Here is a 15,804-nt window from a genome sequence, read left to right as displayed (position 1 = left end):
CAATGACTGGACACACTGAGAAACATGCTCTAAAAGTATCTGGTCTTATCTTTGTATCGCTGGTGACCCCAGCGTCACTCCTGATATTCTTGGAGTGAAGAGACATTAGCCAGGAGTGTGTGTGTGTGTGTGTGTGTGTGTGTGTGTGTGTGTGTGTGTGTGTGCATAGGTGTGTTGATATCTATCCACAGTCATCTATTTACCTGTCAGGGATACCCTGTGAGTGTGTTTTTGTGTTTGTGTGTGTGTGTGCGTGTGTTTGTGTGTGTGCGTGAGTGTGTTTCTTATTATTGATTATTTTGATATGACAATCAAATAAATCATGTATGATATGTACTGTAGATTGTAGATGTTATCTGATTGTGAAATAACCCTGGTTTGAGATTGAGGTTGAGGAACCTTGAGGTTGAGGTTATTTAAGGACATTTTCCACAACAATGGAACACATAAGATGAGCTACCTTTAGTTTCCAAATGCTCGGTGAGTTCATCGGGGCCGCTCTGGGTAAAATGGAGCTCTCTGGCCAGCAGGCATATCAAGCCTCTGCTGTTTTGATCGTAGATTTTTTTCCTGAATAAGGCTTGTCAGTAAGCCAGGTGCAGAATGTGCTAATACAAAGCTCACTGACAGAAAAAAGAGAGATGAATGACATCGACCTTTCTTTACTGATATGCTTCTCAGTTTCATTTGGCCCCGGCATGTGCTTTGTGTCGACAGTGCTTAACGAGAATAACAATACAAAGCTGTCTAAATCGAAAACAGACCCCCTTTCCCCCCCTTTCAGTTACTGATAATTTACCTTCCACGCATGACATGGGCTATAAATATAACGCGCGGAAGATTAGACAGAGAAAATCAGTGGTGTGTCCCCAGCCAGCGAGAAAGAAAAACAAATCATTCAGACCCCATGAAGTCAGAATGAAGCTTTTGTCGCTCTGATGCGGTAGCGATTTGCTCCTCGAAGAGGTGCGTGTAAATATTTAGCAAGGATCGTGATTGCCTGGGAAACTCGCCCTCGTCCGTCTTTGTCATGACAGAATAATGGAGAGCTGTGAGTGTTAACACACGTTGTGCCCGTCAAACAAGAGACTAGGGGAGCGTTTCACGACACCATTCGAATCGGTTCAAAGCCATTAACTTTGCCGCTCCATTATGCACTAATGAAAGAGTCTTCCTCTCTTGGTCTTACGTTAATAGCCCAGAATAACTAATTGCTTGTCACACAACATTGGTGAATTTGTAATTCAGAACTAGGTAGCTGATAAATGTCGAAATCTATTTCTGAAGGCCTCCCAGCATGTGGTCGTCTTTGCTTGCTTTTTGACTCCCTCTGTGAGAGCAGGGCTTGACATGCTGCAGTCCTTCACTATCCATTTTGTTTTGTTTATGACAATGCTCTTTTCGTCGACTCAAAAATCTGCTCCTCCGCCATGAGGGAGAAAAAAAATATTTACACAGCGGCCTTGGCCCTTTCGTAAGTCCTCTGCTTCCCATTAGTGGTGCGGCGCAAGTAGCCCCGGTTTCTTGGCGGTGCTGGCCAGTGTCTAACACGCCATTCCTGCCCCCACACACACACCACCCATTCCATTAAAGATTTATCTCTGCGGAAGGATGATGACGAGGATGATGATGATGATGATGATGTCAGCTCCAGCTCGCGACTCTATCCTAGCATGTCCCTGAGGTCGGTCGGCCGGGGGAAAGATCCCCTCAAACTTTCCAAAGCAAGGTGAAAGTACATCTGTGTAAACAGCCCAGAGGGAGGCAGGGGAACCACAGTGGGGAGGATGCAGGCTTACTCGAAGAGGTAGCAGCCTTTTTTATTATTTAGGTATTTGCCCACAGAATGGAAAAAGTATGTGCGTAAAACACTGCATTTTTCTTTCATGAGGATGAGGTGCTAACGGCTTATGTGTCAAGGTAGCAGGTAGCGAGACAAGATGATTTAGGCAGGTCCGTATGGAGATTTGATATCATCTTCTTTCTTTCCTTCTTATCTATCTCTTTTCTCTTTTTTCACTCCTTCTCACATCCCCCTCTCATTCCCACACTCCGCTCCTTCCCTCAATCTCATTCTCTTCTTCTTCTTCTTCTTCTTCTCTCTCTCTCTCTCTCTGTTCTCTCTCTCTCTCTCTCTCTCGCTCGGCTGCTGGCTGTCCCTCTGTGAGACAGGGTGGGTAATGAGAGTGGAATTTGGAGTGGGGAGTGAGCGGTGCACGGCGCTGGGCTCCAGGGAAGCACCTCACCCTCGTCTCCCAGCCTCTGCTGCTGCAGCTGCCGCCGGGGCTTCTGTCTCCCACAGCCGGCCCGGGCCCCGATAATCACATACATTCAACAGGCCGCCGCCACTGCTGCGCATGATTGATGTCCCAGTGCTAAACTGTGTAGCCTCCTCCTCCTCCTCCTCCTCCCTCGCTCAAACACACGAGAGAGAGGGAGGGGAGGGAGGCAAAGAGTGAGAGAACGGTAGAAAAAAAGGGAAAGACAAAAGAGAAAGATAGAGAGAGAGAGAGAGAGAGAGAGAGAGAGAGAGAGAGAGAGAGAGGCACATATGAAGGAAGAGAGAAAGATTGCATCAGAGTAGGAGAAAGTAAGTAAGAAAGAAAGAAAGAAAGAAAGAAAAAGAAATACAGAAAGACTTTTCCATTTTGGGCTCCTGAGACGTCTGGGTTGATCAGTACTGTGCTTCTTTTCTCTCCTTCACAAGTCAGCCTTCCTAGAGTGTAACATGAATCCATCCACATGGTGTGAAGACAGGCTGATTGCCATTGTTTATGCAGTGTACTGGTGTTACATCTCAACATTCGATAACTGCATGTGGACACTAGACAAGTCTAGACAGGACACTAGACAAGGGGTCCAGTTAATAGACCATGTTATGTGTTGAGTTGTCACATCCACAGCTAATATCAGGTGAACCCTTACCAATTTCATCTTACCCAAAGTATTTCTCTCTCATCATGAAGCCATGGTTGCCAAGAGATAAAGCATAATATTTAATTTAAAAAGAGAGCTCATTTTGCTTCAATTTGTATGAAAGCTGAAATAGAGACATGCATCTTGCATGACAACAATAGAAGAGCAATTATGTGCAGTCTCCCTCAGCATGGGACTCAAGCTTGTAACCTAGAAACCAAATAATCACAGATAATGAGTGACTTTGTCATCACAATGCAAGTGATCACTGCTACACTGTAGAAAGCATATCAACATCTGAGATGCTTCTCTTCATTGAAAATATGCATGTTTTTAGTTTTGCTTTTATGTGTACATATTGCTTAGTAATTCAGAAGAAAAAATGTTATGAGAACGAACAGTCTCTTATTACACAATGTCTCTCATCAGATGTTTTAATCATACTATAGAGAGCAATTCTCCTCTTATCACTTAATCTTTCTATCAAAGCTTGACCATGACCTGACCAGATGGAGTTTAAGATTCAGTTAGTACACTATTGCTTTACTTAAGCATTATATATGATATATATATATATATATATATAAGATCTGTACATTGACAAAATTTGGATTTTACAATAAGTTAGAGTAAGCCATTTCAGTGACAGTTACATCATACACATCATAATACATTGATAGTTGTTAACTTATTTTGCCAACCCTATAAAGCCTAAATGTTCATCGAATTGTTATTACATTACAACATTACATATGCTGAAAATACAAGGGGAACAGCAACATAGCTATTGAATTTCAGCTCTCTGACTAATTCCATAAGCAATTTGTCAAGTTTGATATGCCTCATTTGGAAAATTAAGCAGCATTCAGTCATGTGGTTAATTCTGAGCCAATAAAAACACCGAGTCTCCTCCAGTTGGTCCCCCCAGGAAGGAGGGACTTCGCCGGGTTCCCAATGCGACGGGACTAAGTGGGAATGCATGAGCAAGGAGCAACCTGTTGATAGTGGATTGTTGTACGGAGGCACTTTGCAACTTTTTACGCAATGGAAAATATGCAGAGGATCTCAGGCGTTTGACGAGGTTCAGTTACTGACGTCTGCCAAATGAACAGCCTGGTAGCGGAACATACCGTTTTGCGCTTCACGGAAAAGAATATCGCGGATGTCGCTGGATAGTAGGATTTACTTTTGAAGTTTGTCAGTTTACATCTACCTCTGACCATGCCGTTGAACGTGCACAAGAATTGCTCTCATAAGTTCAGAAACTATCGAACAAATGTGATGAAGTAATACCTCCCCATTCAGTTTCCTACAAGACGATACGGCACTTTTGTGAGGACGGGGACAGGTGACTCCCGCGCAGTCAACGTGTCCTGTCACCTCTGCACCGACGCTATGACATGACCTCAACCAATTCGTCCTTAATAATGGAATGCATTTCTTAACTTGAACTTTGTGACACGTTTGTTCCATGATGAAACTTATCACGTTACTTTGCGTCCTTCTGGGATTGTGGAGGAGTGTATTCACCAACAGGAACTGCCCGGACCTGATTATTGACAGCTGTCACTGCACTTCGGAAAGGTCTAAAGAACTAAGCAGGCAAAACGTACGCGTTAAAGTCGTGTGCAATGACGCCGACTTGCTCGATACTCTGCAGCCCAGCTTCCTTCCCAATACTACGGTTTCCCTGTAAGTATGATCGATTTGAATGAGTTGGCATAATAACTTATACATGAAGTTGAGCAGCGGCGGTGGGTGTGTCAGCGCAAGCCTGCAACTTACTTTGCTGGTGATGAAATTATGGAGATGTCATTGAGTGGTTTGGTGTTTCCCAGTGCACCCATAATTAAAAAGTTAAACAGTTTGTTATGATACACAGTAAAGTCAACAGTCTTCAGTAACTCTTTAGTTGAGAGTTGATTTCAATACTATTTTGAGTTTACAGTCCAATTCGATTAGGTGTTAAAACTTTGACAATAGTTGATTATGTAGAGTTTGTTACTTTCCCCTGATAAAAAGGGGGTCATTCAACACACAGTGTTAAAATTAGCCTAAATCTTAAAGAATTCCACTCTTGTGATTTTACTGTGTACATGACAACCTCTCCAAAGATGCTGCATACCAATGTTGCGCCATTGTTTTTGCTAATCATCAAGTAAGCAAAAGTAATAAATAGTTTGTAACATTATACATTCAATGGAGATACAATGAAATTTAACTTCAGGTTTTCAATTAATAAACTGCATGGAGCCATAAAGATCCATAGAGCTAACTAGGCTAAACGTTTCTACTTTTGACTTATTAGTAAGCAATAAGTGTTGGCAGATAACATATACAAAAATACAATTATGACTATTTGCAAATAAAATAGTGCAAGTGGAAAAAGTTTATCAACATGAAATTGCTACAGCTGTATTTCGCACCAGTTTGCCACCCTTTTCATCATCTCAATTAGAAATATTCTGATAACTTTATATTTGTAATGACATTTCATCCATACAGCTTTGATATTGCCATCGGCGTCTTACTTTTATGGGAATTTTGTCCAGGTAGCACAGACTTACGCAAAATGTCTCATCTTTGAAATTGTATGCAAGAAATAAAACATAACTGATGAGATTCTTACATGTTGAATTGGATATGAATCCATCATTTGTAGGGTCACTTGCTTTCAATTACCTTTTTTTTTATTCTCACCTTGATAGTGGTGCATTTCTTCAACTTGAATGGTTTTCATATTAAACAGTCATGTGTGTAAACTTTGCAACTACAAATATTATTAGCATATAGCTCAATGTTAAAAAAATGTAAGCCATCCAATAATTTTCAGCCCACGTGTCTCCTTGACAAGTATAGCTGTGTTCCACGCCAAGAGTACCAAAGATGACAAAGAACACCTGCCTCAAGTTGCTTTCTTTAACCTTCTCAGTACATTGAGGATTTGCTCAATGTGTCATTGTCATATTTCTGTGATAATGAAATATTATATTACATACAAAATACATAAATTGGTTTGTTGATATGTTAGCTATTGCTACTGACAATATTTAGATTGTATATACCACATAGTACATGAAGAGAGCCAACATGATATAAATACAGTATTTTCTTATGTAGCAGTTGGTGGGGATTTTGTTTACATTGTATTAGAAGCATATTCAGTTGTTAGATTACTTACTGTACGTAGATGACCCCAGCGTAGAACAGGATGCAGATGTTACCATCTATCCTGAATTTTTCCAAGATATTTATCCATGTACTCTTATCTTTTGTGGCAGTATGCAGTCTGAAAAATGGGATTATTGAATGAATGTGAATAAATGATTAATCTCTCCATATGATAGATAGATAGATAGATAGATATATACTTTATTGATCCTCAAGGGGAAATTCAAGCTGAGAACAATATGAGAACTTGTAAATTAAACTTAAACCATATTCAATATAAATGCTGATTATCTTTCTTTAGGAAGACCTTCAAATATTTATTAAGCCCTACCTCATTTTAAGTCATTGAATTTCCCCTCTCCAGTGTAACATAAAACATTCATTTGCTGAAGTGTTTTCCATGGATTTAAATGTGCCAGCACTTGAGGCACATGTTGCGTTTCCTTGTGCTACGAGCCAGTATTAAAGATGAATGAGCAGTTTTTAGTGATCTCCCTCCAAAAAACGACAGTATCTCTGGCATGATGTGGCACAGGGTGATGGCACAGTCTTTTATCCTGTTTGCTATTTAGTTTAGACCATGGATAAGCACGGAGAAACAAGTAACCTCTTTAAACAGCTCTTTCGTTAATTTACATACTTTTGCTATTCCAACGTTTTTAGTGCTTCAACACTCGCTCATGCCTCTATGCTGATTTCAGTTTAGCAGTTCCTATCTGGAGGCTGCATGTCGGGGCTTGGAAGGCCGGAGCTGGCCAGGAAGCTCTCCAACCCCACCCCCTGCTCCCCGTGCACTAGGAAACATGACCTTTATCAACCTGGAGTGGCCTCCCACGTCTCACTTTTGTTTTTGCCTGCTGTGAAAACAAACAGCGCCTTTGCGAGGGAAGTGTGCACATGTCGGATCTCACAGAGGTGGCTAAATGGCTCGGGAGAGACCTAAATGCACTCTCTCTGGCCTCCTTAAACTTCCACCCCCTTTACATACACACACCTTCTTCACAGCCCCCTTCTCACACACACACACACACACACACACACACACACACACACACACACACACACACACACACACACACACTCTCTCTCTCACACACACACACACACACACACACACACACACTCATGCAGAAAAGTCATTAGCAGAAAACCACTTAGGCAACTTATAAGCCTTCTGCTGTCAGCACATGTAGGAAATGCTGGACACATACTTGGAGTGATCCACCTTTTTACTGAGCAGAGCACTGCATTAAGACATTCCATAGCATTATAAATGTGGTTGCTCACACTTTACTTGCTATTTGTCAGTTTTTAAAAAAAAAAAATCCACAAACATTGCTAGAGGTTGTAGCTGTACATGTTTGAACTCCCATGTGAGCCAGGAGACAAAAGCAGAATCACTCAGTGTGCCTGTAGGTCAGCTGTCCAGATGATTCGGATCACGTTGTATGTTGTTGTTTATAGTGTCGGTGTCAGACCGTCATTCCCATTACCGCAGATGTCGGCAATATAAGAACAAACAAGCCGTTTCAGGAATGCCTGCTGACTTGAGATGCGATCCGGCAGCCGCATCAGGAACAGGAACGTTTGGCTTTTTAAGGCTTCATTCCCAAGCACTTCGTGTTCTCTGCAGTGCCTCACTTTTTGCCATTTTTGAAGTGCTCCCCTGCTGCGTCAGAGCATAATAAGTTTGACGATGCTGCCTTGTCATGGTGACCTTGAGGTTGCTCTGTTGTGCCTCTTTGGCATTCTCCCTGGCAAATGGATCACGGGGCATTGCATCTGACACCTGTCTGCCTGTGTGCACCTGCATGTCAAACCCAAATGTGCCTGTGGGAACAAGAGAGGGGGGAGAGAGAGAGAGAGAGAGAGAGAGAGAGAGATGGAGTGAAAGTGAAAGAGGAGAGTGAGAAGGATGTGTCTACGGGGTGAAAAGCAGGACAAATTAGTACAGAGTGGCGAGAAATGATTCAGGAGGACATGATTGTGATGGGCTGAGGCAGGGCTGGGGATGGGGATGGGGATGGGGAGTGGGGTTGGGGCTGTTGTTGAGACTTAGACAGGGCAGTACTGTAAACCTGCCCTGTGAAAAAGGAGGAGTCCACATGGATGCTTCCTGCTGGATACTTTAGCCTTACGTAATGAAAGCCATCCTCTCTCTGCATCTCTTTTGCAGTATTTCTCCTCTCTAGGATTATTCTTCTTCTCTTAAAAAATGCCAATGACTTCATCATTTAGTTTGTTTAAATGATGCCTATGTGAACATTGATAGTGGACTGCAGTTAAATGTTGACTTAGAAAATCAGTTTTCTTTCCCTCAGGTTTGTGAGTTAAATATGACTGACTGTGATTATATTTTAATAATAAAATCCACAGCCATTTCAAATGCAAATTCCACAGAAATTACCAGACAAGCACCCTGTAATGTTACAGTCTCTTATTTGGGTGCAGGGTTGGGACTTCTTCAACAGGTGCCAAATTACAGCATAAATAGAAGGAGACGTAGAAGTCTAGTCAATTATCCTGTCTTAAGTCAGGAAGCATTGTTGGCATTGCCACTTAATTATGCAATTTTATTTTTTGAGCGATGTAAGATTTTAAGTCAGGGAATGGACTGTACACATGAGTGATGAGATGGCACTGTTGGTCAGTGCTATTGGTCAGTAGCTCATTCTTACTTACTCTCTCCTCCACCGCAGGAGAATGTCCTCCCTCCAGCAGTTGTCCACATTGTGTACATTATGTGCATTTTATATCATTTCAAGATAATGCATGAGTCATAAATATTTCACACTCAAATGGACATTGGGCACTTCAGGCATTGCTTTGCCCATGGATGTTGTGTGAACGCTGTGCGTTCACCTGAGTTTACAATCCAGTTAGTGGTGACCATTGAGAGTGAGAGTCCACTTTTTTTTATGTGGGCAGGTTTTGAACTGAGCTGATAGCCTTTTGAAGTGCATGCTGTCAGCCCTCCTGCATGGTCAGAGCTTGGGGTGGAGACCTCCACTGAGGTCTGCTGTGTCCACGTCCGGCCAGCCTCAGGCTACTCTTCCCCTCCTTACAAACACTTACGTGAAGGCTTAGGTGAGTGCACGAAATGTCAGTTTTTAGAGGAAACTTGGCTTTGACAACTTAAGTATATGATGACTATTCCTTAGACTCTCTTTGACGATTCTGCTTTGTGTTGTTCTACGTTTTGTGTTTGCATTATTCTAAAATGTGACACCAAGATTTTCATCTTTTACTACAGATGCATATAGGTTTCCAACATCAGTATCTCCTGGATAACTAATTATCGGTGGGCCCCTACATTTTAAAATCTTACAACTCCTCCCTAGGGAACTGTTTCTTAAAGCCATAAACTCCTGGGCAATCCAGGGGCAGCTGTCCAATGAGGAATCACCTAGTCCGTCGCGATAAAAAGAGCAGGGCCATTGTGACAGGAAACTGCTAACAAGCGGCGCCGTCCTTTATGATGATGATCACTGTGCCGGTAGCAAAGTGGGCTGAGCTCCAAGTATTTCCCATCACCCCCGGTTCTTGTTCTTGCTCTACCGTGCTCTGTCATAAAGGGATCTCGATCTGGCTGCCTGACGCAGGCTTAAATAGAGTATTCAGCCACAGGCTGCTTTTAGTTCTTCCCCTGTTTCATCATGACCACACAGATGGCTAAGACAAAAACCCAGTATAACATGGTGCTGCACCCCCCAGTTTCCACAGTCTGTCTCATTTTCATTTTTGCTGTCTTTTGGGTCCTAGATCATAGTACATCAGGGCTCTGGAAACACTCCGAGGGAGAAAGCAGGGAAAAAGCACTTACCCAAGTTCTGCTTCAAGCGACTGCTGACCTTATATAGAATGTTCACCATGTGAAACACCATTAATGTACACGCTGTACAGATGCATAGATCCATACATAGACATAGCATAAAAGCTTATGTTCATCCAGTTGGTTTTGTTATTGTTGTAGCCATATGCAGTGTGACCACAGACGTCGGGGAGAAAGGACGGCCTAACGAAAACAGTGCCTGTCTTTGGGTCCAAGAGCGTCTCCGAGAGTGTGTCCCTCCGAGCTATGAAAACAGTGCCTCTCCATCCTGCTATGCTGAGTGACTGCTCTGCCGCAGCCTGAAATTGATGGTTCCTTCCAAAACTTTTAATAGCACTTTGTTTTAGAATGAGGTGCTGCGGGTTTATTTTATGGCTCTAATTTCCACAAGCATTAGGAAGCCGGAGATTAGTGGCTAGCCCACTGCGTACACCCATTCAGTTTATACAGGCCCGCACGATCAGCGTTTTTTATTGTGTCATCAATAAAATGACTCAGGTTACAAACAATTGTTTCATCGCTTCGCTCTTTTGGAGAAGAGTCTCAATAAAGCCACGAAGCAATTAAACGATCTCAAGCATGTGATCATGACCCCCAAAAAAACAATGATACCAAAACACATAAAGAGGTCGACCAGTCCCCCCACCGCTACACCTCTGGAAACTCAAGAATGTGTCTGAGTGCGTTGAGAGTGTCAAACGTCTAAAAATATTAAGAAAGAAAAATAAGAGGCCTGCCAAGGATACTCTCCCTGGTCTGCAGATCCTGCCTCCCTCTTTTGGAGCTGGATAAATACAGGGGTTATTTAAACTGTCGTAAGTCTGGTGTCCCACTGACAGTCGAAACCCTCAGAAGTATGTTGTGCCGTTCGGCTTTTTAAAACATCGTAGAACATGACAGTTTAATCCGCAGGGGACTTGAGCTTCTCTTTTTGCCCGTTGCGATAAATTCTTCAATCAGCAGCAGCATCTTCTTTTGTAATCGTTGTGCAAAAACACGATTGATATACTGACTGATTTAGATCAAGCACATGTGTGCAAAACAAACAAAACAGGAAATGATCAGTCTAATGATGGTGTCGTGGCTTACATTCACAAACCTTCATATCAATTTTATAACACTGTCAGTTCTCTCTCTCTCTCTGTCTCTCTTACCCTTTCTCTCATCTCATCCCCACTTCTCGGATAATCAGATTAATGCACATGATGATCTGGTGATGACACTCCTGCTATGAGATCACATCACACCATGGTGGCCTTATGCGTGTGTAAATACATAATCTCTCCCACTTTGCAGGGGATTCCTGTAGCTCAAAAAGACATGCTGCGCTGCAAGCAATGCTGATATCACAGGCGTCAGCCCCACTGGGGACACTCTCTCACACTGAGAAGGATTAGCCACTCGATGCGCTCAATCCACTACGTTTGATATGAAAGACTGGTAACTGACCAACGATAAGTAGTATGAAGTATTCACCTGCTGTCTCGTTACATGTCAGCGGACAGCTGTCCCACCTCGTGTCGGATGGGGGCAGGTGGTGAGGGAGGAGTCCTTATTCGCAGCTCTCTCAATACCCACTTGAACTCCAGAGCAATGTCTGTTTCGCGTCCAAGGTCAATGTTACTCGATATGAAATATGTTATTTTGGTTAGCTGTTCCTAGTAACCCGATATTATAGAATAACACAGGGTTTGGACGTTTGAGCAGAAGTGGCTGGAAAGACTGGGGGCCAGCCTCACTGCATGTTTGTAATAGTTCACATTTTGATCTTTCCCCTACTTGGGTCCCTGTGATTGGTCGGCAATTTGAGTTATTTTCGCTTTGGCCGTTTTTATAATAATACAGTTGGAATTCTTGCCGGCTCCTGCTAACAGTGAATTTTTAGTGTTCGCCCTCAGTGGGGCAACTGACAAATGTACAGTGTGTGTGTGTGTTTTTTTTGTGTGTTTGTGTTTGTGTGTGTGTGTGTGTGTGTTTGATTGTACTGTAAGTGAATGACTTAGCAGTATGGGAGCAAACATGAGGGACAGTGATGGGAGTTACAAGACCCAGACGTTGTTAATAATGTCCAGATCCCTCAGACCGGCCCACTCATTGGGCCAGAGACTTTCCTACATTTCCCTCATCATCAGCCAGACCACACTGGCCAGACATACTGCCTCACTGGAGGTAAAATCGATGCAGTTTAGCATAGTTTTATTGTGTCAGATATTGTTAGGCTGGTGCAATCTGAAAACATTACATTTGGGCTTGTTGCGTAGATAATGAGTGTTGATCTGAAAGGGATTGCCATCAAAAATAACTTGCATCAATATCAGGCTGCTTAGAGACAGCTAGTCAATTACTGAGCCCAGTAGGGAGATGAACCATAATATCCCCTTGAAAAAAGATCTATGCTTCAAATAAAACCATCTAATCTAGAAGTGATTTCTTTCGTAACCTCCTCAATGGTTAAATGGGATTTGAAATGAAAGTGTGTCTTTTTGGTGTCAGTAACTCCACTTCTGTGTGGGAATGTTGTTGCTTGAATGTCTTTGTTTGTGGGATGGCAAATGAAGGATGTGCATGTAAACTGTCTTCACACAGGCACTTAACTGTTTCCTCCTTCTTTTCCTACATTGCTTTAACTATTCAGAGAGAAAAACAGAGAGAGACCAAGAGATAGCCTTTGCTGGACAACATTTAATATGCTTCTCTGAATTTTGCTTATCCTTCGAGAACATAATTGATATTGTAAATACAAAGTTGGAAGGACACTGTCGTATTTCGCCACGACCCTGTTTACGTAATGTACAATTATGTTTTGCCTCTGATTTCCTGGACGTTGCGCAGAAGCCTGGCAGAGAGAGAGAGAGAGAGAGAGAGAGAGAGAGAGAGAGAGAGGGGGGGGATGGAGAAACAGAGGCATGCAGAGGTCATAGACCGGCTGCTTTTTCTGCCACATAAACAAAGCAGGACACGCTCGAGTTTGCACAAACAGAAGTTGCCTGTCTCTGCGATGGCTCCTCGCGCTCCGAGGGTCAGTGTAGGGCAAAGGCAGGAGAGAGAGAGAGAGAGAGAGAGAGGTGACCAGGGCAGCAGGGTGGTGCGGTATGGAGGTGAGCTGCAAACTATGGTCCAGCCCATCCCCTGCAAATCCATCCCACAGCTATAGGCACATTCTGCGTGTGTGTGTGTGCGTGTGTGTGTGTGAATGTGTTAGAAATGAGAGAGAGAGCGTCTGTGTGTGTGTGTGTTAGAAGTGAGAGAGAGTGTGTGTATGTGTGTGTTTGGTTGTTTCTGTGTTTTGCTTTGGAGGGCTTGATGTTGATGCCGCGGTGTCCTTGAGATTGCTTGTGGTCTAATTGCTGCATGCTGTTAATTTCTTTCTTTTTGTCAGTAGGTCCTATTCAGCACAGCGCCTGCAGTAACGTCTCTCAATTTTGTGGTCTGCCATTTGGGGGTTATTTCACTACGAGCTTGAGAAATCACACTTTTATCAGGGTTTATTTACAGACGCCTCAGTCACTGAATCAATATGGCATCCAACTTAAGAGAAATGAAACTACCCTCTCTGATCCCTCTTGGTTCTTTGACTTTCCCCCCTTTTTGAAATGATCACTCTTTGTTTGAGAACATTTGTATTTTTGGGAGGAGTGGGGAATAATAAAAAAAGAAATCCTCAGAATTCCTCAGCTCCTCGCTCCTGTAGTGGATGTGCGTTTCCTGGGGCCCATCGGAGGCGATAAGATCAGGGTGGGCTCCTGATGAATAGGAGGAGGAAGCAGGCTTCAGCGCCGCTTCCTGACAGCTCGGGCCACGGGGTTGAGCTGGAGCCGGATCACGAGCTGGAGGAGCTCTCGGAGGCACATCAACTGCAGACGCGCGTGTGTGTGTGTGTGTGTGTGTGTGTGTCTGTGTCTGTGTCTGTGTCTGTGTGTGTGTGTGTGTGTGTGTGCACGCGGCTCCCATCGGTCACACTCCGCTTCCATCTCGCCAGCCTCTGGGGTCGAAGACCGTCACTCTAGATGGCAGCGGACTCTCCAGTGGACATGGCGTGACATGAGTCAGCTGGACTCATATAGATCAAGGCACACATCCTCCTCTGACTCAGCAATGCCATAGAATATACAGTAGGAATATAGTGCATACAGATGGGTATAAATACAGTATAAAGATTTATTTAAATTCAGGTTTAGTCACAGTTCCTTCTTGTGAAGTCATGATATTCCTCTCCAGGCTGTGGCGGCCAAGGGGATCTGGGGATGGACTTTGGCGGGTTCAGGAGGATCTGTGGCAGATTTGGGCCAGATGTGTTTCTGAGCTGGACACACGGGATTCATTAAAGACACAGTTCACAGGCCCACCCACTTTTTTGGTCAAATTCAGGGAATTTACCCAGTCACACAGTCCTTTAGTCCGCTCCGTGTTTGCACTCAAGTGACCTCAGGTGTCCTTGTTCTGTAAATGGGGAAAGAATCCCAGCCAATCAACACAGTGCCTCGCGAGCACATACAGTACAGTAACGCTGTAATTTGATTGGCTGTTCAGCTTCAATGGTTTTGCGAAACCATAACCGAGTCACAAATGGCCTCTTTAAGTTTAATTCACATTCTTTCTTGTGAAACGTGGAGTAGAATCTGTTCCGTCATCCCTTCAGTGTGTGATTCACAGCAATGGCTGGCAAACTAGTTGATCCTCAAGACCTGGTTGCCTACGGAAGGATATGTCCATTCACCACTCTATAGGGTCACTAGTGACATAAAAATGCCCCATCCCAATATGAACGTATGATATGTCCAGAGGTCACAAAGGCATTATATCTTGCATTGTGCTATTCGTTTTTGTTGCGTCGTCAGCAAACCCCTACTGCCACCCCCAACCCCCCCACGGCCGCGGGCTCTCATTTCAGACCGACTTTCTCCTCCCATCAATTCCGTTAACAGTCCTTATACTCGCGCGGTGTCATTTACCTGGCCCAAGGTGTGTTCAATAATTCTGAAATACACGGATCAAATGGGGACGCAGCCATTCATTATCCCCTCAGTCACATTGAGTTGTGGTGAAGGTTTTCAATTGAGTTTGACACCTACACGATGGGAATAATTCCACAGCGCTGTGCATATTAAGGTCATTCGGTATAGACCGGCTGTAATGCGATTGCTGGTGACAGTTCACTCCCCTTCCCTTCCCCACAGGCTTTTTATCAGTGGCCTGTTTTTTTTTTAGAAGAGTCTTTTCTGAGGAAGAAAAAAAGATTTCATGGGGTGCTTCATTGTTTCGCTCACGCTGTGTTGTGATGAAGGAATTTGTTATAGTAGCCGGCTTTCGGCAGTGTTTTGCTATCTGGGATTTTGCTCGCTGTATAAGTAATGTGTAAAATATTTTGTGTGTGTGTGCGTGCAATGAAAGGCTAATAGCTAGGCCATTCACAATGAATAAAAAAGTCTCATAAGTACATTCAGGAAATGGAATAAAACAGAAATTGGATCATATAGCTTTACTTCATTTTAAAGTGAAATTGAGCTGTGCTCTCTGCACATCACCGATTCAACACTTCCAAATGCATAACTACCAGACTTTTGATTTATATTCACCAGACTCTTTATGACTAAAGAATCCACTAGCCCATTGATTCAAGTCTGTGACTGCATATGACGCCATTCTGCCACGTTCCTCTGTGCGCGGTCACTGGACGTGTGGTAACTGGCTGTGGTGTGGTGTGGTGTGGGTGTTGAAATGCTAATTTACTTTAAATGTGTGCTGCATAAATGAGTTGTTTGTTTTGGGTGTCCCTGGCTGAGTGAGTCATCAGACCCATAAACGGCTCCAGTGGCTGTGAAGGAACAAATGAGACCTGACTTAAAGTGAGGTTATTAAAATGCAGATTCAAGTGTGTGTGTGTG

General features: G+C 43.4%; 1 protein-coding gene across 1 annotated transcript in view; it reads left to right on the top strand.

Annotated features, from left to right (window-relative positions):
* The first annotated feature begins 4,003 nt into the window (after nt 1-4,003).
* LOC125311943 (adhesion G protein-coupled receptor A3) overlaps nt 4,004-15,804 on the top strand; it is a 135,923-nt gene continuing 124,122 nt past the window's right edge. Inside the window, exon 1 of the mRNA XM_048270352.1 lies at nt 4,004-4,608. Within this exon, the coding sequence (XP_048126309.1) occupies nt 4,388-4,608 (221 nt within the window). The 5' untranslated portion in view covers nt 4,004-4,387. The remainder of the gene's footprint in view (nt 4,609-15,804) is intronic.

The sequence above is a fragment of the Alosa alosa genome, chromosome 18 (assembly GCF_017589495.1).
Source record: "Alosa alosa isolate M-15738 ecotype Scorff River chromosome 18, AALO_Geno_1.1, whole genome shotgun sequence".
Classification (NCBI taxonomy): Eukaryota; Metazoa; Chordata; class Actinopteri; order Clupeiformes; family Clupeidae; genus Alosa; species Alosa alosa.
This window is presented reverse-complemented; position numbering and strand designations above follow the sequence as displayed.